Source organism: Aythya marila (genome assembly GCF_965140915.1).
Source record: "Aythya marila genome assembly, chromosome: 6".
Taxonomy (NCBI): domain Eukaryota; kingdom Metazoa; phylum Chordata; class Aves; order Anseriformes; family Anatidae; genus Aythya; species Aythya marila.
The window spans coordinates 37973293-37999768 of record NC_139047.1 but is presented as its reverse complement, the minus strand read 5'-3'; the positions used below and the strand labels follow the sequence as shown (position 1 = coordinate 37999768).

Sequence of the window (26476 nt, the reverse complement as noted above, 5' to 3'; positions counted from 1 at the left end):
GTGGGAGGCTTCAGTAACACCATTAATTCCAGACAGCAATTGTGAAATCAAAAAAAAATGTAATTATACCATGCCAGAAAAGGATGATTAAGGAAAAGCCTTTTAATGTTTGTGTACTAGGAAACTGTTAATTTGGGCTCTGTTGCAGTCACTAGGATGCGAGTTTACAGTTTTAACTCTAATTTCAAGGTATGAGTTCTGTAAAATGGTGACTGGGGAGCTAATGCCCAAGCTGCTCAGCATCTCCATCCTGAAGCGACAGAACTGGCTTGGAGCAGGACTGGAAACAGCAAAAGCTCTGCCTGTTAAATCCTGGTCCTGGTGCTGCAGTTGGCTGAATTTCACCTCTTGTAACAAACCTGGGACCTTGGGAAGCAATGTCTGTAAGTGTGGTAAAACTGGTTTTCTTCTCTGGCACAGGAAGGCAATATGTGATTAGCAAACATATCAGAGGTACCGAATCCATTCCTCACCAGAATACCTTTATTTCATAGGCTGAACAACACAGAAATCACGATGCACAGCACATTCCTTCGATACATAAATACATACAGAAGCACACGCAGTGTTGAAGCTATGCAAGCCGATTGCATTTTTAATCTCTTATCCGCAACCTAAGAACTACAGTGGATATTTGCAAAGAAATTTTCCTTGATCCCACAATCCAAGAAAGATTAAAAGTAAAACACAAAGGGTACGAGGCTACTGCCATGGCCAGCATACCATAAGACAAGACACTTAAAAATCTCTGAAGGAGGTCTTTATGGGCTCTCCCTGCTCTCACGCTGCAGGACACAGGACATGCACTGAGCACTGCTGCACCCTGCCTCGTTATGCCTGTGCCACACTAACGAGGCAGGGCAGCTCCCCAGCTCAGCATCTGAGCCCAACAAGCTCACGCCTGGCTGCGGAGCATTTGTTCCAATGCCTGTACCCACACAGCACAGCAGTAACACTGTTCTGATAGTGCCGGGGTGGGAATCAGGTGTCAGGCACAGACATAAAATCCCCATTCCCTGAATGCCTGCTCCTCTCGAATGAGGAAACAACACACCGTAAGATAGGCGGTGCAATTCAAAAAAAAAAGAAAGACACATTACAAGTTATGCAATTGCAGGAAGTAAATGCCACTTAAAGCTACATCGTAGGGACAGAAAGCTAAACTTACCATCACTGACATCAACTCATGCTCAGGGGCTAAGTGTGATTTTATTCTAGTTCCTAAAGAACTTATTTGCAGAACCTTTGACTACACTTGTTGAATTTTAACTCATTTTAGCAGCAAATAATTTTCAATCGGATACTTTTAGTAAAGAAACTGCCCTTTCTGTGCATGGCAATATCAAGATAATAGTGCCAGTTTTTAAATTCCAAATAAATTATTGTTCTCCAACTTGAGTTTATGACAAAGTTAGGTTTTAAATTTATTTTTTAATCCAAAGCACGGCAAAGATTACGTCCTGTACCTCTTAAGCTACGTTCCTGTGTGTCTCAGTGCAGCATTTGTCTGTTCTGCAGCACCATGGCATGGTTATCACAAGTTCAGCTTATACTGAAACACAACTGTGATACAGAATTTATATATAAGTTCTTTATATTTTTCTCTCTATATATCTTCTCTCTCTTTACCATATCTCCATCCCTTCTCCCACTTTACTCATTATCTGTCCCACTGAGTTCACAGACTTACTATAATCTTAAGTGCACATGCAATCCTTTATTACATATGCAGTTTCACCTGTGCATTCATACCAGATTCATTTGTCTTCTCTAAAAGTATTTTGTCCAGGCTTCATGAATGCATCTAATTTTAAAATAATAAATATTTCAGCAATAATCACTACACCTAAATCCACAACACCACAATTATAATGGCCATATATATCAACTGTTGGACTTTAACAATTATTTAGGCAGGTTACTCCCTAGTTTATATACACGGTAAGTAACTTACTACCACAGTAACATAGATCAATGTTAGTTCCTTCCATTCTATTTGGGAAAGAAAAAAAAAAAAATCCCTAGAAACAGTCCCAAAGATTTCTAGCTCTTCTGACAGCCCCTAAGGACAACTCTGCAACATGTCCATTTGACATGGCTGACTTCTTTTGGGGCTACTTATCAGTGGCTGGTTAATCACACTGCCAGGTGAATGCATTGTATCGGTGTAATCAGCAAACGAAGAGATCTGCCCACACACACTCCGGAGATGAATGCAAGAACACAGTAACAGCTGTAACATAGCTGCTTGTGTCAAACAAACTGCTCAGCTTCACAAGATGTTTTTAAACAAGACATTAGGTAAATTCTTAGTTTCTAGCAAAACTCCTGCCTCCATTGTCTCTAGACTATTGTTCATGTTGTATGCATACATCCCTCCTGTAACGCTTGGGAACTAGATGGTGGTTTTTTTTTCATAGCTTTTGTGAAGCCTAAGTTTCACAAAACTGTTCAAGGACTGATACTCATCACTTTCATGATGGGCACATCATAAGTTCAGCCCTCCCCAGACAGCAGAGAATTCACCCAGGAACACGCTCATAAACACAAGTCTCTTCACAACTTAGATTTTGATGGCAGAGCTCACAGCTCTGCTTGCTCATCCCTTTCAGATATAAACAAATAAATCAGGAAGCCACGTCTGAAACTGGTTTTGCACTGAACTTTGAACCGAAGCGTTTACTGAGTGAAGGCAGTAGTACCTTAACACAGCGGAGCTTTCCCTGCCAAAAGCAGGATGGTTTCCCGTCTTTGGTAGCTACCTTGGCACCAGTACAGCTCAAGGCCCAGCAGAGCCTGTACCCCTTCCATGCATGCAGACGTGCCTGGCCATTCGTACCTGCTCTGACCACATCTTTAAGTCATAGCAGTTATAAATAATTATGAAGCCAAATTTCCAATGCTTTTCTGACACAGAGTGTTACCAATGGGATTGGTAACTCCTCCGCCAAGACCCAGGAATTCACGGCTGGGTTGACTCCTTCCCATGATGAATACCAGATCAGGACCTTCTGCCAAGCAGCGTGCTGTCTGCAACTGGATTTGAGCCACGTAGCAGAAAGCTGCACATGCAGCCCCTTTACATGGAAACCTGGCCAGGAAAGTATAAACCGGACAGTCTGCAAGAGATGAGCAGTTTCCAAAAGAATTGCTTCAGCTTCACAATGAAGTTGGTTGAAACAGCAGTCACTAAAGTATGTAATTTTGCATTTAGAACCATATTCAAACATTAAAAAGAAAATCAAGTCTTTAATACTGTAGTACAGTAGGACATGCCAACCTGTCAGGAAAGGACACTGATCTGAGAAACTGATGAAGCTACACCAATTGTTTGGTATGACGGAAATCAAGTTTTAATATCCTGTTCACAAGCTGTCCTGTTTTATTGCACAGTGATTAAACATTCAAAACTTCAACATGGTTTTAAAAAAGCTTATTAAAGTAAAAGCACCTTTACAGATCAACAACTCAATCCTCCCATATTACTATTTATGCTTCTTTTAAATTTCCTCCTTTGCTCACCACAGAAGTTAACATCGGTCTGAGCAAAATTATCATATGTCTTCATAAAAGGATAACTAAGACTTAATCAAAAAGACACTGACAATCAGAAGCAAGGTGTGTGGCTCAATATCATTTGCTCAATGAGTTTGTTTCTGTCTTGCAAACAGGAACCCCAAAACAGGCTTAGTGTCGTTAACTCTTTCATAATACACCTAAAAAAGCCAGCTGAAAGCACCAAGGTAATGCTTTCCAACAGTAATTTGGCAGAGCCACGTTATTCTGCTCCCTTCAGACGCAGCACAGAGAACAGCATTCGGCTCCCACAGGACAACTGGTTGGGAATTTAGCACCTTACTTAGATGAGAAGTCTTAATTGGATGCTCTCACCTAAACCCTGTGAAACTTGACATGTATTCTTTCAGCCTGGGTATATCATATTTACAGAGATTTATAATCACACAGTATCCGAGTTTGGAAGGGACCTCTGAAGATCACCTAGGCCAACTCCCCTGCCAAGCAAGATCACCTGGAGCACGCTGCACAGGTGATAATCTCTGCATTGCATACAACACTTACATGGAACCTTAATTATTAAGAGATCATTAATTGACTTAACAGACACATTTGACGATGAGGAAAGCCACTGGCAGAGCTAGAAACATTTTCTATCAACAAATGTGCTCTACCAAAAGAACACGGCTGCAGCGGTAGGATCATGTTGCAGGCCCACATAGACGGTAACTTCAGATCTTTGTTGCAGCCCATCCCACACAAATCCTATTAATCGTCACCTGGGACTGAAGGCTGCCAGTGAATGGATGTGTTAAATGACAGGAGGACAGCTGTAAGAGTACTTCCACACCTGGAAGTTGTTACACTTGTGGTATCCAGTGTCCCACCCCAAAAAAATAGACACCCCAAACACCACTAGATCCAAAGGGCCACACTCACACCTGATTTTAATGAACTACAGGAGTTATATGGAGCTCAACTGCATTTTAAATTACAGATACTCAGAAACAAAACCGTGTGTTGGTGCTACCTGTAAACGTACATAATTGAAGAGGGTTTACACATGCCCTACTGGTTTTATCTAGATATAATGACTTTATTTCTCACGCCAACCACTTTCAGGAGATGCATGATTTAAAAAACCCGTGTAAGTACCACACACAAAGAGCACACAACTTCATATTTTACTTTTTTATTGAAAACCGAGGTTACGCCCCATTTCACACAGAATCACAGAATTTCTAGGTTAGAGCTGTGGTGGATTTCCACACCAGACCAACTCCCAGCTCCCCCTTTTCCCCCTCCCCTTTCTCTCAGGGCTTCCGGCTCCGGCCCTCACTGGAGGCCGCAGGCCGGGGCTCCCAGAAAACACAAAACCACGCGATTTCACACAAATCTGCCCCAAAAAATGGGGACAGAACCACCCCGCCCCGCCCCCCCCCCTCAGGCCGGGTCCCGCCGGCCCAGCAGGCGCCAACCACCTCGCGCCCAGGGCGGGGGGAGCCGCGGCCGCCCTGCAGCGCGCGCGCCCCAGCCTCGGTCCATACCAACGCGCCGCGACGCGGGGGGGGGACGGACGCGCGCAAGCCTTCGAGCCGGCGCATTCCATCTACTTCCTGACGCAGGGGGGGGATCGCCCTACCCCTCCGTGATTGCCCAATCAGGGAGGGCGTCAGCCGCGGCGCCGCTCCCCCCCTCCCTCAGGCGCTGTGGTACCGCCCAGCTCTTGGTGCCCCGCCCCGCGCCCACGTGACCAGTTTCCCGGCGTGCCTCGGGCTCGGCCCAGCCGCAGCTTCCCCCGCGCCCGCTCCGGCTCCGCTCCCGGGCCCGGCCCCGGCCCCGCCGCCCTCACCCGGCCCGGCCCAGCCCGGGGGCCGCCCCCGCCTCTCCCCTCTCCCCTCAGGGCTCGGCGCAGCTGCTCCCGGCCGGGCCATGTCAGGCGGCGACTCTGCGGCGGCGGCGGCCGCGGCCTCCCCTCAGCCGCTGCCCTTCTCGCTGCCCAAGCCGCCCCCCCTCATGCAGCTGACGCCGGGGGACGCCGTCCGGCCCGTGGCCGCCGCCGCCGCCGACCAATCGCCGAAGGGCAGCCGGCTGGCGGGCCGCCCCGATTGGCCGGCCGGCAAGCCCGTCAGCCTGCTGGCGCCGCTGCTCCCGCCCCGCGGCGAGCCCGAGCCGCTGATGCCCTTCGGGCCCTCCTCGCGGCAGCCGCTGCGGGGCCGGCTGCTGGGCAGGTGCGGCGGGGGCAGCCTGCTCAGCCCCGCCATGCGGCCCGGCGCGGTGGACCGCGGGTCGCTGATGGTGAGTGCGGGGGGAGCGCCGGGAGGACGGGGGGAGAGGGTTTGGGGGGCGTGGGGGGGGTGGGGATGCGGCCGCCGCAGCGGAATGATCCCTTCAGGGGGTGGGTCTGTAGTGAGCTGGAGCAATTACCTGCAGAACTGTGCTGTGAGGCTCTGCTGTGTGCTCTGCAAGGAAGTTCCCTCGCTGTGCGGCTCCTAAAGTACTCTTAGAATAAGTACTTGCAGCCACAACTGAAGGCTCATGCTTTAATTCAAAAATTTTAAACGAGTGATATCTCTTATCCGTAGCCATTTGTGTCCTTGCAGCATGACTGTATCAGGCATCGCAAGAGCAACAGAGTTTCCTTGTTTAATAAGGAGATGGTGACCACATTCACTGTAAAAACCCTTACAGATCTCATTCATTATAAAAACTCTTCCAGACTAGGATATGGGGAGTGAAAGGAATGCGTTTAACTTTGCACAATGAGCAAAATCACTCAGAGTTGTGCAGAAGAGCGTGTAGAAAGAGTTACGAACCCAAGCTTAGCGTGCTTGTCTGTGCCAAGCCATAAGGTGGCACAGAGAGGCTGAAAGGCTGAGACACCTGGGGCTGTTCAGCCTGGAGAAGAGAAGATTGAGAGGAGATCTCCTCAGTGTATATAAATACCTGAGAGGTGGGGGACAGAAAGATGTAGCCAACCTCTTCTCAGTGGTGTGTGGGGATAGGACAAGGGGCAATGGCTGCAAGTTAGAGCACAGGAAGTTGTGCACTGACATGCGAAAGAACTTCATGGTGAGGGTGACGGAGCACTGGAACAGGCTGCCCAGGGAGGTTGTGGAGTCTCCTCTGGAGATATTCAAGGCCTGTCTGGACGCCTGCCTGGGCAGCCTGCTTAGGAACCTGCTTTGGCAGGGGGGTTGGACCCGGTGATCTTCTGAGGTCCCTTCCAACCCCTACAGTTCTGTGATTCTGTGATTTGTCTGTGCCAAGCCATAAGGTGGCTTGAGAAAGGCTTGTGGAGGTTTCACTTGGATGTTGGTTTTGAAACTTTGTTCGATCTAATGTTCATGACTCTAGAGGACCTGGAAGATCAAATGCTTACTGTCGTTACTGTTAAGCAATATTGAGTTAAAATTGATCAAATAGCTTTCAGTTCAGCGTGCAGCCTCCCTTTGTTCTTAACGCGTTTCTGAATTGGTGGCTTCTCACTCATTGCATTTCCTTCGTTGCTGCCTTTCAGATGGGACACCCAGGGATGCCACATTACCCGCCCATGGGAATGCACCCCATGGGGCAGAGGCCACCGAACATGCCGCCGGTTCCGCATGGTATGATGCCTCAGATGATGCCTCCCATGGGAGGACCGCCGATGGGGCAGGTAACGCATTTTTAGTGTCTTTTTCTTTCTTCCCGTAACGATGTCAGGTCATCCCCGCATGTAGGTAAGTCTCACCTTAGCTTGCAATGCTAAGGTTAATCTTTCAGGGTGTCTCATGCCACAGTTCCTGTCCGTGTGGAACACACAGAAACTCCTCTCATTATAGCAGATAATCAGGGTACTTCATTTTGCCCTTTAAGCATCAGTAGATGTAGGTATGAACCTATAAATTGAATAAAAAACTTGCTGCTGGTTTTGCATGGATTTTGGAGAAGTCAGGTTGTCCTCTTAGTACATATTAGGATCGAGAAGTATTGGTTCTTCTCAGAAGTAGAAAAGGTAGAGAACTTTGTGTTTCTTTTGTTCTTGGCTATCTGCTTTGTCCAGGTGGATGAAAATTACAGGGGAAAATACTTGCAACTTGAGTTTTTGCAGAATTCCTTCCAGAATCCTAGGGAGTGATGTATAATATGCTGTTGTTGCTAGTGAAATGCGCAGTTTGACAAATAAACTTGGCCATTCACATTGCCTGGTGTGAAGCTGGGTTGACAGGTACAGTAGTCAGAATCATAGCTGTGCCTTTTGCACATTTAAAGCTTTATTTTAAATAATGAAAAGTCCTTTCCTGTGTGGTTTCCAATTGAACTTTGAACTTGTAAAGAAGCAGATCTCTTGCTGGATGTAAGAAGTGCTTGTGATAATGGTTTGCCTAAGTAGAAACTGAGGGTTTGCAAGCATCCTGGTAAGGGGATGGCAGAAATAGTTAACGCCTCAAGAAGAGCCCCTGAGGTCATCCTGGCCGCTCGTTGTGCTCCTTTGCAGTACCTTGGATAGAGCATGTGCTTTCTTTTTTTTCCACTGACACACTGAGCCTGAGAGGACTCTTCAGCATGGCTTTGCAGCCTGTTAGATCTGCAAAATTAATGCAGTTTTAAAAGGTGAGGAGGACTTGACTGTTAGTATGATAGCTAATGGTGTGAGCTTTTGCGTGTGTTTGTTAAAAACTTAAATAGCAATTCTGTTTTATTCCTTTGCTTAACAGGTGTTTTGGTTTGTTTACTTCTATTCCACGATTCTTACCCATGTAATGTGTGTGTAACGTTCTTACCCATTTCAGTGTCTAATATTTTATTGAGCAATGTAGGTAGAGAACTGAGGATTTTTTGGTAGATGTAGAGTAAAAAGCTAAAGAAAACGGCATGGCAGAGAGGGGATTAGAGGCTCGATCATCCTGTGGCCTTGAGGATGGGACAGGTGGAAGTGTAAGCTTGTGTTGGCCTGTTTCCTTGGGTGATAACCGCTTCTTCCAGTGGTTATTGGGGGTTACTTGGGAAACTTTGCAGGATGAGATGTTTTCCTAGCTTGTCTCCTTTCTGAGGTGAGCCCCTGTAGGACAAGTGTCTCCTTGCATAGGTAATAGCAGCAGTAGTGTGGCCTCCTCTCAGCATCAGTCAGAGGAAGGAAGGTCTTTTGGAAATGAGTAGGGTCACCTCCCCAACAGATTTTTTTTTTTTTTTTTTTTTTTTTTTTTACTTTGTGTGTTAGTGCCACACAGAAACAGAGCAGTGCTCAGGGTTTCTGCAGGACCTGGGCCAGGGCTTTTAAGAAGCTTGATGCTCTCAGAGCCCCCTTAGTTGGAAGCAGCAGTGGGGCAAGAGTGCTTTCTTCTCCTGCTTCTACAGGATGGCGAGGAATAGGAGGGACCGCCTTCCAGTCTTTCCTTCCTCCCTCACCCTCCCAAGAAAACCTTGTGGATTGAGGGTGGAGCAGTAGCCCTACCACATACCCTCTTTCCCCACGAGATGCAAGATGAGGAGAGTGGTAACCTGGTGCTCCCTGAAGATACGGGGGGATGGGGTCTCTTGGCCAGCCTGCCAAGGACAATAAAGGTAAAGGGGCACAACGGAAAGGATGAAGGGGGTTGACTTCTAGAGATCTGTTTGAGATCGGTGGCCAAAAAAAACTGTGTTGAGGCAGTACCTCGATTATATATTTTGTTCCTTTTGCCACTTATTAATAGCTTAGCAGTTCTTAGAAGTCAGGATCAGTAAAAAATAATAATAATGGGAAACATACAAAATATTTAATACTTTTTTTCAGTAGCATTATCAGCTTTTCAGCATATCGGTTCAGTGTGTAACTTCTTCATAACCATCCCTTTGAGACTGTCAGCATAAATACTTGATTCAAGGCTAGCTTATCAGAGTAGCAGTTCTATGTTTTGTATCTCATCAGATCACCCAACAAACTCAGATACGAGGCTAGACTGAAACTTTTCCTTGCTGTGGTACAGTGTTTATCCCCATTACCAAGTTCATGTTGTACATGGTTTAATATTGTATGTCTACATGAAGATTTTCATCCGTGTTTTAAAAAAAAAGAGTTCAGAAATTAGTGGGTTTGGTGTTTAAATTTAATAGCTCTATTCATCTTGAAGTTATTTGCAGAAATTCATTCTTCTAGTGTCCCTGTAAAGTGTTTCTTCCTGTAATAGCTTATCACACAGATTACATACCTCATCATTTGCTGCTGTTCTTTTGTTGAAGTGGTGGTCTTTGTTAATATTACATATCAGACTTCAGAATAATTGAGATGTGTTACTCCTATTGTAAGTTTTTGTAGGCATCGGGATTCTACAGATGTAACTTACTTTTTGTTGCCAAATGCTTAGAAGGTTCATTTGTATTAAAGCAAGTGTCATATAATTATTTTAGAACAAAGATGAGAGGCGGCATATTTAATGTTTAAAATATCATAAAGTATATCTGAAATACTGTTTAATTGTAGATGCCTGGAATGATGCAGTCAGTAATGCCTGGAATGATGATGTCCCACATGTCCCAAGCTGCTATGCAGCCTACAGTTCCGGTGAGTTTAATTTCACTTTTTTTGAATTTTAAAATGTCTTCGTGTCAGCTGTTTTTGTTTAGCAGGGTTATATCTTTTTTTTCACAGTCCAGCTGAAGAAAACAGCAATTGCTAATTGTGATGAAGCTTTATGTAGGAGATAATTTATTTGGGAGATAAAGACAGAAATATTGGGATGATGGCAGGAGAGACCCCCGCTGTACCTGATTTTGTGTATTGCCTTTCTGAGAAGTAGCTTGATGTTCCTAATTCAAGTCAACAGTAATAAGTGTGTGGGTGATGGGAAACGAGGAATCCGTACTTAAGACATCAGAGCATTTTGCTGCTAGACACACTCGTTTGGATAAGTACTGTATTTATTGATTTAATTACAATTGTACTTGGTGCTTAAATATCTGCTGATTGTTTCTACAGCCAGGGGTGAACAGCATGGACGCGCAAGTAGGTAAGTATAAGCTCTTTGTTACTGTTTCAAAGTATTTCACCAAAATTAGGTGAAGTACCAAAAAAAAAAAAAAAAAAAACACACACACTTCTGTAAAACATAATTTATCTGTCACTGGTCCCCAGAGAAATTATTTTTCTTCTAATTTTGTGTGTTTTTACCTAGGAATAAAAAAGTAACCAGCCTTTTTTGATTTTTTTTTCAGGTGTAACGCCACCTGGAACTCAGGTAGGTGAAAATCACAATTCTAGAAGTCTTTGATAGAAGCGTGGTGTTGCACAAACATGGCTCTACTGATTTAAAACTTTCTTTTTGTCCTCCTTTTATGGAGCTTGCTGGCCTATCTATGATTTAAGGTTTCATTAGATTATCAGTTGGTAGTTAATGTTAAAATTAATAGCTTCAAATGCATTTCTTCTGCTTTGCCAAGGTTTTCATAATGTTTTCTGTGACATTAGTATTTTTATTGAAAGGAATTGAGCATGAACTTAAGTAGAAGGTGTGCTTTTCTTGTTATTTCCATGAATTTTTGAGCTTTGAAATTAATCTTTGTCTAGTTATTCTGGTATGCAGGGCAGTTTATTTTGATTTTTTTTTTTAGGTGTCTAGGATAAATTCACTTGCTGTTCAGATGGGTCAAAAATACCCATGTTACTTTAAAGCTGTCTCTTGAGTTCTAAGTCTGCCAGTGTCAGGCTAGGCAGTTTTTCGGGGTAGAGTTGTAGCTTTGTACTGAAGAAGTGAAAGTTGTTCCAACATTTTTTCTTTTAAAATCTCCCTTCTATTACAAGAGCTGTTTATAAGCACATTTTTGCCTAGTGTAATTATTAAATGAATATCACTTATTTGATGAATATAAGTGACTATCAGTTGTCCTTTTATTTCCGAGACTTGCGTTCTGTGTAATTGACCTGTGAAAGGGTTGTTTCTTCTCAGCCATAGTCACTAACTGAAATGGCAGATTTTCAGAACAGATTTCAGCTAAAGCTGAGTTCTGCCACCTCTGATTTCAGTAAGTTTATGTAAGCTGTTGTTGAGAAGCATTAAGAAGGTACTCCTGAGTTCACGTTGAACTCTTGAAGTCAGATTTCCTTGAAGCAAATTTTTCTTAGTTTTGAAAACATGGCATGCTTTGGGGATTATTATTTGAAGTTTCTAGGGTCTGATCCCATTAACTTTTATTTTCTTTTCTGATGGCAATTGGCTACCTTGGATTGCTGAATGGGAGGGGGTGGAAGACTTAATAGCTTAGCACAAACTAGATTCTTGAAAACAATACCAACTTAGTGTTGTTTAGACCTTGTTTTGCTGCATTTTCTTTGCTGCTGAATTATTTACTATGTTTAATATGCACGTTGAAATGAAAAACAAATAGTAACCAGAATGTCTTTTCAGAGCTCTGTTTTGTTTCGCCCTCAGACAACACATCCTGTAGTTTGTGCAGCTCAGCAAACCGCCACAACCAACAGTTCTGTTAATGAAGACCACTCTAAACAGGTTTATCTGCTTTCCACTTGTATTGCTCTTTGTAGTGGCTTTTGGTAGCATCTTGGTCATAAGTTATTGTTCATCATTAATGTCATATTCAAATTTCCTAGAAATCTACGTGGACGGAACACAAATCACCTGATGGAAGAACATACTACTATAATACTGAAACAAAGCAGTCCACGTGGGAGAAGCCAGATGATCTCAAAACACCAGCTGAGGTAAACTAAGTTCAAAGGAAAGTTACTGTATTGTGGAAGTTTGTGTGAAGGCAAGAATTTACTACATGACTACCATGCAGAATAGGTGTGCCTACTGGTTTTTATCATTGGGAGCAAACTCCTAAAATTAGAGATGTTGCAAATATGTTTATATACAATTCCTTATATTGATGGAACTTAAAGCTGCGAAATGGACAGAACTAAAACAGTTCTCAATGTATATGTAAATTTTCCCAATCAAAAGGGTGGCGTTCTTCAATATTTAGATAAGTGATGTGTTTACACCACTAGGGAGGATTTTCCTTGGCAAGTAGATGCCTTGTATTTGTCGATCCTTAAATGATTTCTTGGCTTAGTGCTTATGGCTCACTTCTGGCAGTCTTTTAATTATAAAATATTACTGTAAACTTGATTTTATGCTTTTGTTTTTTCTTCATTAGCAATTGTTGTCAAAGTGTCCCTGGAAAGAGTACAAATCTGATTCTGGAAAGCCATACTACTATAATTCCCAAACAAAGGAATCACGCTGGGCAAAACCCAAAGAACTTGAAGATCTTGAAGGTAATGTCAACAAAGTTGAGTAAGGACAGTGACAGAGGGTTGCAAGCTGCGCGCATACACGCATGAACTATGGCAAAAGATTGTTATCAGAGCACAGGAGTTACACTTCTGCTAGAAATGAAAACTACTGGAATTAGCTGTATGCTACAGAGTTAGTGCAGTCTGAGATTTCTATGGAGCATTCTTTTTTCCTTGTATTTTCCTACCTAGTTGCCACCCAGTTTTCCATAATGCCCTTAGTTCTTGCCTACTTATGTAGTGGCAGCAGCAGAAGCTCCCCCTGGTGTCCTTAAACAGGAACTGAATTAGGCTGTAATGTGCTGTGGCTGGTTCAGGGCTATGTGCATGTTCTCATTACATTAGGTGATGCTTCATTTAAGTCTCTTGTATGATTTCACACTTAGCCACCAATTCTTTGGAAATGTGAACTTTCGGTGGAATTCTTTAATGGGTTCTGGTTTGTGGGGGAAGACAAGAAGCAGAGGGGCTACTGTAGTAATCCTCATTGACTTGGGAAAACAGGATAAAATGGTGCTGGACTCCAATAATATTATATAGCTTATAATCAAGTAGGAAATGCATTTTGTTTTGGTGTCTTGAAAGAATTTTAAGAATGGTAATATTTAAGAATGGTAATATGTTTTATACTGAAAGCAGAGTGTCTACTGAAAGCCAAAACTTTGTCAGGTTTTGCTTAGATAATTATTTCCAGTTAATTTCTCTAAAAAAATATGAGAAACTGTTGTGGCAAAAATATATTAGTATGTTTGTATTGTCCTCTGTTGTAAAAACAGGAGGGGAGGGACACAGAATGTTGTCTCTTTTTTTTTTTTAAACAAACATGATGATGTGTTCTCATTCTTCACTTTTAAAACAGTTTTGTTTGATATAATAAGGGAAATAAGATCTTAATGAAAAACTAAAAGATCAGCTGTCTATGAAATAAATATATGGAATACTACAATTAATGAGCATCAATGAATGTTCGAATAAGAAAGAAGGAAAGATCTGTTTCAATAAGCTTGACATTCTGTTCTTTGAAATAGTCTGAAGTTGAAATAATTACTTTAAAATGAGGAAATCCCTTTCATATACCCTAATGGGTTTTCTAAATTTTGTTTCAGTTGTAACTAAATTCACTTTTCAAAGAACAGTGGTAATGAAGATACTTAAAGCTGTGCTTTTATTAAATCATGCTAACAATGACTTCTTACCATACATAAAACATTTTTTTTAAAGCTGTATTTTGATTTGTGTTTTTTTTCCTTCTTCTCCTTTAGCAATGATTAAAGCAGAAGAAAACAGGTACGTTTTGAGTGTGTTACTAGTGCTGTGTTTTATGTTAGGCTGCCTTTACTTCTTAAAAGTAGAATGTAGTCCTTGAATCTTAAACATGGTCCTTGTATGGACAGGTTGCCCTGAGAAGCTGGGGATGCCTCATCCCTGGAGGTGTTCAAGGCCAGGTTGGAGAAGGCCCTGGGCAACCTGACCTAGTGGGTGGTGTCCCTGCCTATGGAAGGGGATTGGAACTGGGTGATCTTCAAGGTTCCTTCCAACCGCAGCTGTTCTGTGACGTTATCCTATGATATAATACATAAATGCATAGTTTCAGTGAAACCTTCCTATCTCAGAGCTGATTATTTTATATTACTCTAAGATAAAAATATTTGTAACTTGACCTAAGCCTCTCCCTTCCTACTTGAACTTCTTTAAACTACAGTTTTCTCTAAACTGTTAAGGTCTCCCGTGCTTAAATGTTACTGTTGCCTTTTCTGATACCTACAGCATCAAACCTGAGGAGTCAACTGCAGCAGCATCTGCTACAGGAGAAGCAGCAAATGCAAGCACCACAGCCACAACTGCTGCCGAAACCGCAGCAGCTGTCACCACCACCACTACTGCAGCAACAGCAGCCTCTGAAGGAGAAACTGCTGCAGCTTCTGGGACAGAAAATGAGAGTACTGCCGCAGCCACAGCAGAGGAACAGGGACAGCAAGCAACTTCTGCTCCTGCTGCACAGGAACAGAGTGCAGAAGCTGCAGCTAATGCAGCGGATGATTCTTCCAAGCAGGAGGGTTCAGCAGAGTAAGTAAAATTATGTAGGATTTACGGGTTTTGAACTTGTGTATTTATTGTCAGATTTGGTTATAGGTGGCCAGGCTTCTTTGACAACTGTCTGTTTCTTCAATGAAACGTGATCATAGATCTCAATGGCAGCAGTGAAGAATGAATAAGAAAGAGGAAGGAGTATTAAATCTATTTTTAAAAATCTAATGTCCTCTTGTCAGCCTTCCCCTAAAGCTACTATAGAACCATTTGTGGCTCACAGCTGATAAATTTTGAATAGCTTTAAGATTTCTCTGGGGGTAATGTTATACACTTACCCTATATGATTCTTCAGTGACTTTAACTTAGGAAAAAAAAATGCTTAAATACTAAAATAATTCATTTTTGTTTATAGTGCTTCTTCAAAGAAAGAGGACGATGATGCACAGCCAGTTAAAAAAACCTATACATGGAATACAAAGGAAGAAGCAAAGCAAGCATTTAAAGAACTCCTGAAAGAAAAGGTATTTCAGTTGGTTACTATTCTTAATGCTTTATAGAACTACACAAGCTACATTTGCTAGGTACAGCTAGAGGGCTTTTGTGTTTGTTTTTAAAGTTTCTCAGCATTGTGAAAGAGGACTTACATGCTAGACAAGAAATGTGGGAAAATAAATACAGTGAAAACAATGTACAGATTAAGCCTTTTTCAGAAGTACGATTGTTTAAGTCTTAAATTTTTATCATCTTTGTTTTAAAGATGGAGGTTAAATAAGAGTAAAATGAGATTCGCATTGGTTTTCCCTCAGTGTATAGAATCTGTGTTTTCTCAAGTGAGAAAAATTTCCAGGAGAATTTATTGTAGGAATAGTGATAATACCAAAGAATCTAGTTTCATTTCTCAAGTTGACTGTTAATAAACTGTTAATTAAGTTCTGTAACAATGAATGTTGTCTTAACCCTAAAATATGTAGTGCTTTTCTTTCTGAGGATTTTTTTTTGTTAAGGAAGCTCTCATTGTTAGATATTGGTGCCAAAGTAACGATGTCATGTCTTGACAGAGAGTACCATCTAATGCATCCTGGGAGCAAGCTATGAAAATGATCATTAATGATCCTAGATACAGGTACTGCTTGATTCTTTTCTCATTACATTTCTATACAAATATTATTTGAGGTAGTTTGACTTTACTGCAACTTTTTGATCGGTTTAATACATACTTGTCCACTTGTGAACATATGCCATTGTTAAGGAATGCTGTTCCTTTAGTATGTAAAGCACAAGTCTTAGGTTTAATTTTTGATTTGCAGAAGATGAGGCAATTGACAGTTGTATTGTCAATTTAAATGACTTGCTTGAGAACAAAGGCATGCTTTTGACTGGAACTGAAGACTTTCTAGGTTACTTCTTGAAATGGACGGCTGCCATAAACATTGGCAGAAAAACTGTTGCATATCAATTCTAAAAATATTGAAATGTGTAAACACAACCTGATAATAGGATAGTAGTTTGTTTTATTCTTAACTGCTTTTCTATATGACTTGTTCTTACTACTTTCTTTTTAAATGATATTTCACTTCTCTTGAAGGAGAGAGAGGGCGATGACTGGCCACATAGATTAAATAGAACTTTGTCTCAAATATTTGAATTGTTCAGATCTATTTTATGTTTTGACTCTACAGTTTTGTTTTTATAATTTAATTTCCTGTCTGTAATTCATATTCGTGTTTTTGTTTTTATACAAAGTGCTTTGGCAAAGTTGAGTGAAAAAAAGCAAGCCTTTAATGCTTACAAAGTTCAAACAGAAAAAGAAGAAAAAGAAGAAGCAAGATCAAAATACAAAGAAGCTAAAGAATCCTTCCAGCGTTTTCTTGAAAACCATGAAAAGATGACATCCACAACAAGATACAAGTAAGATCAATCTTAAATGAAGTTCTGACTTTTGCTAACTTGGCAAGTTTATCCTTAAACGTTCCTGGCTTGCTCTTAGTAATGCTAGCCTTTGCATTTGCTCAGCCTTGAAAAGCTGGAAAGTAAAACATTTATGGGAAAACAACTCTTCTCATTTTCACAGAATGTATTGAAGTCAGGCAAAATAGGCAGGAAAGAAAGAAAAAAGAGGTAACACAGAAGGGTGGTGTACTGATTCAACTCATATGGTTGAATTTCAAATAAGTAAAGGTGAACGGCAACACTGGGAGCTGTTCTGTTACATCTGCCATTAAGAACAAAGAAAGTCTGATAGCTTGTTCCTGAAGTGTGATATTGTGTAAATGCTGTCAAATTTTGGCATGTCTGGGACCAACATCCCAAGTGTTAAAATAGAAGTGTGATAGACTTGTCAGGTTATTAAGCCCATAGCAAATAACAAGCCTGCCAGAAATCCGTATTATCAAAGTTCAGTCAAATTTAAAATCTCAGTTGACAAATTGTCCAGACTCAGATTTTTTCTTCTCTCTGAGTACTGTGTCAAGTACTTCTGAGCACTGACATCAAGCAACTTAGTGTAAGACAGGTGAATCAGCATCCTGCATTTATGCATACTGAATCTGGAGTCTGTTGGAATGTAGTCTGAGTGTAAAGCTGTGATAGCTTCGTTAGATGTGTGATGTTAAGCACGTGAACAGTCCCTTCTGTGCTTTAAGCCTAGATTATCTTTAGAAGTTGCTTTCATTTGTTTGGATTGATTCTAAAGCACAATTTAATCCAGAACACTGATAGTTGGTTTCAGGTAGTAGGCATGCAGACTGCTAAGGCTTTATTCTCTCCAGAAAGACTTGATGAAGTGTTGAGAAACAGTTGTGTAAAGCTTAAGCCACTGTGGTGGATAAACTCAACATTGTCTGTGGTTTTCTAAGTGATAAAGATTCTAGGTGAATGCAGACAACCACTTATTCTAGGTAATGTCCCACCTACAAAAAATCGGTAGTTGTGTGGCTTTTAAAACTCATGTTCTTTTTTAATTTGATTTTGTTTATTACGTGTTCTTTTTTAAGGGTTAAATCTGATAGCTATTGTGTAACATTACTGAATCTAAAGGACGGTGCAACTTTAGTCTTCTCTGTCTAGTTCACAAATAGGAAAGAAAAAAGAAAGACATTGCAACTGCCCAAAGGGGGGTGTGTCTGATAGGCCTGTCATTGAAAATTTTCTTCAGCTGCTTTCACAGGGTCCTTACTAGAATTGTAGGTGAGCCTGGACTTTATGGAGAGGAATATTGATTTTCAACTGTTTTCATTGTTTGTAAGAGGGAGATAAAGCTGTCACAGAAGTTGTCCAAGAGAGAAATTAGGGAGATGTTGTACAAAAGCGTTACTGCCTATAACGTAGCTGATGTCCCGCTGTCTTGCAATAACATGTTAAATTAGTATTCACCAGTAAATTGTGGTGTGCTTTTTCTTTCTTTGTCTAGAAAAGCTGAACAAATGTTTGGGGAGATGGAAGTCTGGAATGCAATATCTGAGCGTGATCGTCTTGAAATTTATGAGGATGTCCTCTTTTTTCTGTCTAAGAAAGAGAAGGTAACTTTTGTACCTGTTGTTTGTTGGTTTTTTTTTTGTTGTTTGTTTGTTTTTGACTTAACAGTAAATTAGTTTACACCCCTTGGTAAAGAGATCTTACAAGCAGCACAAATCTGTGCGTAGTTCAGGGACAGTCAAAATGCAAACAGAAGGGGGGGAATTTGTAGGAAAGAGATTGGGAGCCAAATAAGCATTGTTACATTACTACATTTTCTCCTCAGGAACAAGCCAAACAGTTGCGAAAGAGGAATTGGGAAGCGTTAAAGAACATACTAGATAACATGGCTAATGTCACTTACTGCACTACGTGGTCAGAGGCTCAGCAGTATCTGATGGACAATCCTACGTTTGCAGAAGACGAGGAACTTCAGAGTATGTAAAAAATCTGCGCGTTTCTTCTGGATGAGGGAGTGGATTTGTCTTTAGCAGTGAGGGTTCCTGGCTATGGCTTGCTCTTGTGTGGTTGGGAGCAGCTGTGACAGCTGCTGAGCAGTGCATGTAAATGGACCTGTCTTCTTTTGGCTCCTCAGAAAGAGCGTTAGCTTCAGAAAATTATTATTCTTAATAATAAAGCAATGGATTCCTCTTTCACAGGGTTTAAACTACCTCAGTAGTTGCTATTCTGTGAAATTTGAAGGATTATTTGACAGCGTAAGCACTGTGGCAAATACAGTGCTTTCTGCTAGACCGAGGCTCTTCTGTGTTTGCTTTCTTATAAGCAGTGATCCTTTTTACTCTTCTGAGTAAGAAGGTATTTTTTTTCCATTATGTTTACATCTTTGTTGTAAATAGGTTGATCCTGTTTTTTAAGAGCAGCATATGCTTCTGCACAACTGCTGAAGTATTTGATAGAGTTACTGTGTTCTAACTTTTTTCCTGTGTTTGTAAGATACCTGGGATGTTAGAGGGAGATGCACAAGTGCTCCTCCACAATATTTTTCTCATCAAGACTTCCATGCTCTGTATTGGCAAAGAAAATTTAGCCAGGTTGCCAGATTGGAGGGGAGGAGGGTTGGTGGTTTTGCTGCTGCACAGGTCTTTAATATATTTCAGTGGTCAATGAATTTTCACCTCACTCCATTAATAGTAAAAATTGGCAACAGTTACCTCTTAAGACTTTTCTTACAGTTACTGAGTAGCAGTACTTAATTTTTACTCTTAATGCTCTGTTGTTACCTGTTCCTAGATATGGATAAGGAAGATGCGCTCATCTGTTTTGAAGAACATATCAGGGCACTGGAAAAAGAGGAGGAAGAAGAAAAACAGAAAAGCTTGCTTAGAGAAAGAAGGCGGCAGCGTAAAAACAGAGAATCTTTTCAGGTTGGTGGACTTCATTTTTCTGTCCTAGACATGTCATATGGATTAGATACTCTGTTTTCTTATCCCATAGGATAGGCTATGGGTACATATAATGAATCGAATATCAGAGGTGCAGCACTTTGTGATGTAATAAATCTGTTCGCCAGAAACTGCGAGAATATGGAAAATTAAAAATTTAATGAATACGGAAATCCAGTTGTCAGGAGTATTCATTTCAGCTCTTAGCAAAGCCCGAAGTGTAAGTGATGATGAATTTCCAATTTGCTTGTATTTTACAGATATTTTTAGATGAACTTCATGAGCATGGACAATTACATTCAATGTCCTCTTGGATGGAGTTGTACCCAACCATAAGCTCTGACATCAGATTCACTAATATGCTTGGTCAACCTGGTAAGAATTCTTTCCTTCCAACCCTGTTAAAAGTAAGGTGTGAAGCTCTTAATCTTAGGGTAGAGTAAAGCAGGGTTTTTTGTATGTTTTCTAATTAAAAAAAAAAAAAATGCAGCTCTTTTATTAGAGCTAGCTTTTGACTTATTTAGTTTTTTCATCAGGATCAACAGCACTTGATCTTTTCAAGTTCTATGTTGAAGACTTAAAAGCACGTTACCATGATGAAAAGAAGATAATAAAAGACATCTTAAAGGTGAGAGGGGAAAATGCCCCATTATGTTGTTTCTATTCTAATGCCAAATATCTCTTTCAAGTAAAATCTTTGCTACCAGGAGGTAGGATTTTACTTTGTGTTAATGTCGTGTATGTTGCCACTAATGTGAGAATTCCTTACTTACCTGATGCAAAGGATTTTTTTTTACAGGATAAAGGATTTGTGGTTGAAGTGAACACTTCTTTTGAAGACTTTGTTACGGTCATCAGTTCAACTAAACGAGCTACAACTTTAGATGCAGGAAATATCAAGCTGGCTTTCAATAGTGTAAGTATTAATATATAGGAATGTTCCAAAATTATAATACAAAATCCCTGTAAAATAAGAATTGGCACTTATTTTCACCGTATTGTTATCACTGCTGTCACAACATTTAAGAAAAAGGCTGTGTTTTAGAGCCATTTATCCTGTAACAGTTCCAAGAAGACTTTTACCTGAAACCATAAGCATTTCATCTTGAGAAAAGTGAAACACTTCAGTAGGAATTCAGTAATGTTACCGTGCTTATGTGTAATTTATCTTGTTAAGGGGTTTTCATGCATTTGTCAGTCTGGCTTGCATCAGGTATTAAATATATTTTAAGTTCTGTTTGAGAAACACTTGCACGCTTTAAAGTAGCGGGTAGGTGGAAATGACAAATAGAAAACTCAAAAGGTAAACTGTCATTGGGCTTTCCAAAAATTGCATGAAACTGAATTATTAACCTTCCATTTTGATATTTTTCAAATAATCTCACAACTTTAATTTATTATAGCTGCTAGAAAAGGCAGAAGCCCGTGAAAGAGAGAGGGAAAAAGAAGAAGCTCGTAAAATGAAGCGGAAAGAGTCTGCCTTCAAGAGTATGCTGAAACAAGCTACTCCTCCGATTGAATTGGATGCTGTCTGGGAAGATGTATGTATTGTCACTTAGCTATGAAAGTCTTTCCAAATATATTTAACAGGCTGTTGTATGCTAGCACTTCTGAATGGCCTTATTTCATATTAGTAATTCATTGCTGTTTTTCTTACAGATCAGAGATAGATTTGTGAAGGAGCCAGCATTTGAAGACATCACTCTAGAGTCCGAAAGAAAAAGAATATTTAAAGATTTCATGCATGTACTAGAGGTAATTATTTTTTTCTTGATTAGAGAATATACCGAAAAAAAATCTTAACTGATTGTCTCCCTTTCCACATAATTTAAGAGACAGACGTTCTGCATTTCCCAAAAGGATGGATATTACAACCTCGTTTTGAAAATGAGGCACTGAAGAAACATGTTACTATTTGATATGTAGTTGTTCTTTTAATCTGCTTCCCTGCAAGAATTTTCAAAAGTTAACTAAAAGCAACATTCACGGTGGGTTTTTTTTAACTGTTCTTGTTGAAAAAGGTGTTGTCTTTTTCTAGACTGTGTGAGATAGGAGTTTGAAACACCTACACTATATGGGTTTTGTTTCATTTTCTGGAGCTTAGGAGACTTTAAAATGGCTTAATTTCAGAATTTCAAATCTTGCAAAGCCAGGTATGCAGTGTATTCTAGGCCAACTTGAACAAATACTTGGATGCATTGAAACAAGGATACAGGTGATGGGAGCTGTGTGCATCCGTGCCTGAAGCTAGTTGTCTGTTTCCTTGCTCCTAAGCGCTTGTTATTACAGCTTTAATATGGCAGTACTGGTAATGGTGTATATTTTTTTGACACAAAAAGTGCTTGATTATCTTTAATCACTGCTAGCTATAGGTGCCTTGTGGATGATGAGGGATGTCATTAGTTTCTTGCTGTGCCCTGTAGATCAATTCTAATGTTTGCCTTTTCGTGTACTCTAGCACGAGTGTCAGCACCATCATTCAAAGAACAAGAAACATTCTAAAAAGTCTAAAAAACATCACAGGAAGCGGTCTCGCTCTCGTTCGGTAAGGCGTTTGTTGTAAAACCTACTCCTGTAATTAATTACTTGGAATGCTATCTTCTTGCTAACCGCATTTTTTGTATCAAGGGCTCAGAGTCTGAGGATGATGATAGTCATTCAAAGAAGAAAAGGCAACGGTCAGAATCTAGATCTGTGTCTGAGCGTTCTTCCAGTGCAGAATCTGGTATGAGACTTTTTTCTTTGCTTTAAAATTAATGTTACTCTGTTATGGCTGGGTAATTGTAATCTTACCTTTTTTTTTTTTCTCCATATGTTTGCAGAGAGAAGTTACAAGAAGTCAAAGAAGCACAAGAAAAAGAGCAAGAAGAGAAGACATAAGTCTGTAAGTGCAACTAGTTTTTTTTGAGCTAGGTTAAGGGACAACTTGATGCCTTACAGTTTTAGCAATCCTTTTTTAGGTATTTGATCACCAGCTGTCTTTACAATAAGCATTCTGTTAGATCAGACAGGGTGTTGGTATAATAGTAACTTTGCTACATACACATTAATATTAAAGTACTTAAAACCCCAAAATCGGTGGGGGGGGGGGGGCAGCTGCAACTAATTGAGGGAGTATGAAGGACTTACTAGTAGCCTGCTAATTGTTGTTTATCATCATGGCAAGTCTTGGCGTTGGCTTTTACCATGGAGTGCTCTATAAAATCCCTGCCATCTTTTCCTTTTGCCTTTTGCTAAGCAACGTTCCTTCATTCCTTCTGTCTGCTTGAGTATCAGGGTTGGGTTAGAAGCTCTGACATCAGACGTGCTGGAGCATCAAAACAACCTAAAGAGCAGAAAGCTTTTTGTTCACTCTGTATCAGTTGAGGCCAAAGAATATTTTGGGGTAAAATATTTGGGTGTTGGGTAAAGAAAGAAGTTGGTGTCTCTGGACTCCTTGTTGCTGCAGAGCTTTTTGAAACTGATCTATTCTTTTGTTTCTGTAACTTCTGAGCAGTTAGCTGTGCCCTTCAACAGACAGCATCCACAAAGAGCGGGGATACTGATTGTTAGGCACTGAGTAACACGTTAGTACTAATGGATCACAGCACAGAGAGGTTCACATAAGCTTAGTAACACTGGGATGAAGCAGAACGAAAGCACGGTTGCAGCACCTAATCCCTCAGTCCAATAAAAGCCCAGCAGCATTAAAGCAGTCAAATATGGCAAAGCAACTGTGTTAGCAGCAAAAATGAATGGCATTTGTATATGGAAGAGATTATTGTATGGCACCCAGCGTGCTCTGTCTTAGCATGCACTGAAAATGGTAAATGGTTTTTCTTAAAACTCTCTCCTTTTCTTTTCAAATCACTTCAGTAATGTGATTTGAAATGACTTGTTTCTGCCCTGGTTAATAGGATGTGTTAAACTAGTAACCGCTTCAAGCAGTTTCTTTCTAATATGGCCTATGTTAAAATGAAGTCAGACTTCTCTGAAGTGTTGGTATTCTGTAAACTAATATCTAACACAGTTAATATTAATATTTAATATTTTCCCTTTGTTTACAAAGGATTCACCAGAATCAGATATTGAACGAGACAAAGACAAAAAAGAAAGAGAGAGAGAAAGTGAAAAGGATAGAGCTAGACAAAGATCTGAATCAAAACATAAATCTCCGACTAAAAAACGACCTGGAAAAGATTCTGTAAGCTTTCTTATTTCCTTCTTATGTAATGCCTTTGGGCTTCATGTCTCAGTGGGTTGCTGTAGTATGCAATTTTAAAGGGTCATAAAAGGTTTACCTTTAAGTAAGGTGCTAAAGCTTTATTTATGTTCCCACTCCATATATAAAAGGACTGAATGTTCAGCCAAAGCTGAGCCATGCAGACTCTGTGCCCTCACTTAGTGTTTAGTTATTGATGTATGAAATTATTTGGCTAAATGCTGTTTGTTGCTGGTGATGTAAAGTGTGAATGAGGCATAGACCGTACTGGAGCACAGTCCATACTGTGACAAAGTGCTATTTATGATTAGACTGCCTTTCTGTTTTTCCATCCAATTTGCCAAATTGATCTCAAAGGAAAATGAGCAGCACAGCTGGGTAAAGATCTGACTGATCGTGGGGCTCTTCCATTCTAAAATTTTAGTCCTCTTGTCACTGTTCAGGTAGCAATTGCTGTGCTGGGTGTTGTTAGCCTGATATGGGAAGAAAATCTAAATTCTTGCACTTCTCAAGCCGGAAAATCATACAGCAGTGTACTTGTAACTGTGATCTTGCTCTCTGCTGTGGTGGTTCTGCATGGAACTGGTTTTGGAAGGTGTTTAGGACAGTGTTTTCAAAGACGTGCAAACATTTCCTAATGAAAAAAAAATAATTAGAGGGGGGAGGAATCAGCTTCTTGGGGTGTCTTTGTGGGAATCATCTGCCTCGCTGTGGTTAGCTGGATGGTGCTGATGGCGCTGTTCTGGATAGCGCCCCGTGTGCTCTGCCTCCCCTGGGGAGGTGGGAGGGCAGATGGCTGCTCTCTGCATTATCTTCTTAAAATAAGAACCTGCTTTGGCCTCATCTGAACGCCGTTGAAAAACCCAATTATGTGGCTGAATGCGAACATGAACTCAGGTGTGATTAAGTGGTCACTGTCTACTGGAGGACCTCGGCTTAGCTTGCAATGTCCCTCTTTCCCTCCCTGCCTCTTGTTGTGACTGCTGCTGCCTGAACGCCCTGCGAGAGAGGCACCGAGCAGCTCGCGGGGCTTTGAGCAGCGTGCTGGGACCGTGAGGAGGTGGCTTAAACACTGCAGGGCTTACAGGCATCAGGGGGCACCAGAAACACTGCTCCTGAATGTGTTTTATCAGTAAAAGTGTCTGTAGAAAAGTCCTGCTGGAAAATTCTGTGCAGGAACAACTGTGGACGTGTGTGCTGTACAGGATAGGTTTGGGGGGTTCTCGTGCTCAGAGAGCCTGGGCTTCAGCTGGGAGCCTCGGTGCAGAGCGTTCCCTAACGCGCTGCATTGGGGTTAGGAGGCTAACAGGGGGCCCCTGCTGTGCCTTAGCCAGAGAACAAAGCGTGGAAAATAAATCACTCACCATCAGCCTTTTTCTCTCTGCAGGGTAACTGGGATACTTCAGGCAGTGAACTGAGCGAAGGGGAGCTGGAAAAACAGAGGCGGACTCTTTTGGAACAACTGGATGAAGATCAATGAGAACGTTATTTATACCAAATATGTTTACATTGTGGCATAATAAAAGAAACCAATGTCTGATTCAGGATGTGGGTTCTGATATCCTGAGTTCCATTGTTGGAATAACAGTGGGTTTTAATCTGACCACCTAAATACATTCAAGTACTATTATTACGGGCATCAAATCTAGAAAAGTGAACGAAATTCTGAGTTACAAGTTGAATGTCTGTCCTTGACCTGCTAGGCAGAATGGGTGTTCTGCTCGCCATGGAGAGAGCCCTTTGAAGGGAACAACACGGTGGAAGGCATTTCAGTTCTCGCTGGATCTTGTCTGCAGGCTAAGGAAAGTGTTGGCACCTTTCTAGCAAAGCATCTCCTAAGTACGGTCCTTCCTAGAAAGGTAGTAACACTGTCTCTCCTGGCCAATGTAGGCAGGTAAAATTTCGTTTTTTAGAAAGATTTTTAATATAGTTTCTTGTGGCTTAATTTGTCTTATGAATTTGGTTTTATTTTTGAAAGGGGAAGGCAATGGAAGGGGAGTAATGAATCCCTTTCTTCACCTTTACTGCAAAAATAATCAGATCTTGGAATTGTTTTTTTATGAACTACATTCCTGGCCAAACCAATTTTGAGCATTTATGTGAAGCAGAAGACCTGACATCCTGGCTGAGCTTCACGTCTAAGTCTCATCTCCAAGCGAATGTTTATGGTAAATAAAATGCAGATGTGGCCGACAAACGCAGTGGGTGCTTCAGTGCCGTGCCGGCAGAGGGTGCTGCTGCTCGCAGCTGCCCTTTGTATTAGCTAAAACCTGATCCAGAACAGCTGCAGCTGTTTCAGCATTTATCTTCACGTTAAAATCTTAAACGAAATAAAAATCCTGTAAATTAATTTCAGTATGTTGCCTTAAGAACCTGCTGAAGAATGTACCACCGGGTTTTCAGTAGCAGCTGCAGTATCCGTGTCTAGAAGCTCAGTGTGTGCTAAACCCTTCCTTAAAAAGGGGAAAGGAAGAAGCTTGAGCTCCGTCTCCTTTCTGATTGCTCTTAGGAAAGTTCAGCGACAAGCAGTGACCGCTGTGGTACACATTCTGAAACGTTTGATTGGAATATTTTTGTACATTTTTATCAATTATTAAACCTTGTCTCCTAGTG

General features: G+C 41.0%; 1 protein-coding gene across 6 annotated transcripts; it reads left to right on the top strand.

Annotated features, from left to right (window-relative positions):
* Positions 1-5292: 5292 nt before the first annotated feature.
* On the top strand, positions 5293-26476 carry PRPF40A (pre-mRNA processing factor 40 homolog A). 6 transcript variants are annotated; one of them, XM_082763011.1, is made up of 26 exons: positions 5293-5814; positions 7037-7174; positions 9962-10042; positions 10457-10487; positions 10693-10715; positions 11907-11984; positions 12086-12196; positions 12637-12757; positions 14038-14062; positions 14543-14842; positions 15219-15327; positions 15865-15929; positions 16550-16714; positions 18216-18324; positions 18546-18696; positions 19511-19644; positions 19923-20037; positions 20199-20290; positions 20462-20578; positions 21066-21203; positions 21322-21417; positions 22121-22207; positions 22291-22387; positions 22485-22546; positions 23711-23845; positions 25251-26476. In XM_082763011.1, the coding sequence occupies exons 1-26, from the start codon at positions 5449-5451 to the stop codon at positions 25341-25343; spliced, it is 3039 nt and encodes a 1012-aa protein (XP_082619137.1). In that variant the 5' UTR covers positions 5293-5448; the 3' UTR covers positions 25344-26476. The 6 variants fall into 6 exon arrangements, with proteins under 6 accessions (XP_082619137.1, XP_082619134.1, XP_082619133.1 ...); XM_082763008.1 differs by having other exon boundaries at positions 20187-20290; XM_082763007.1 differs by having other exon boundaries at positions 11883-11984.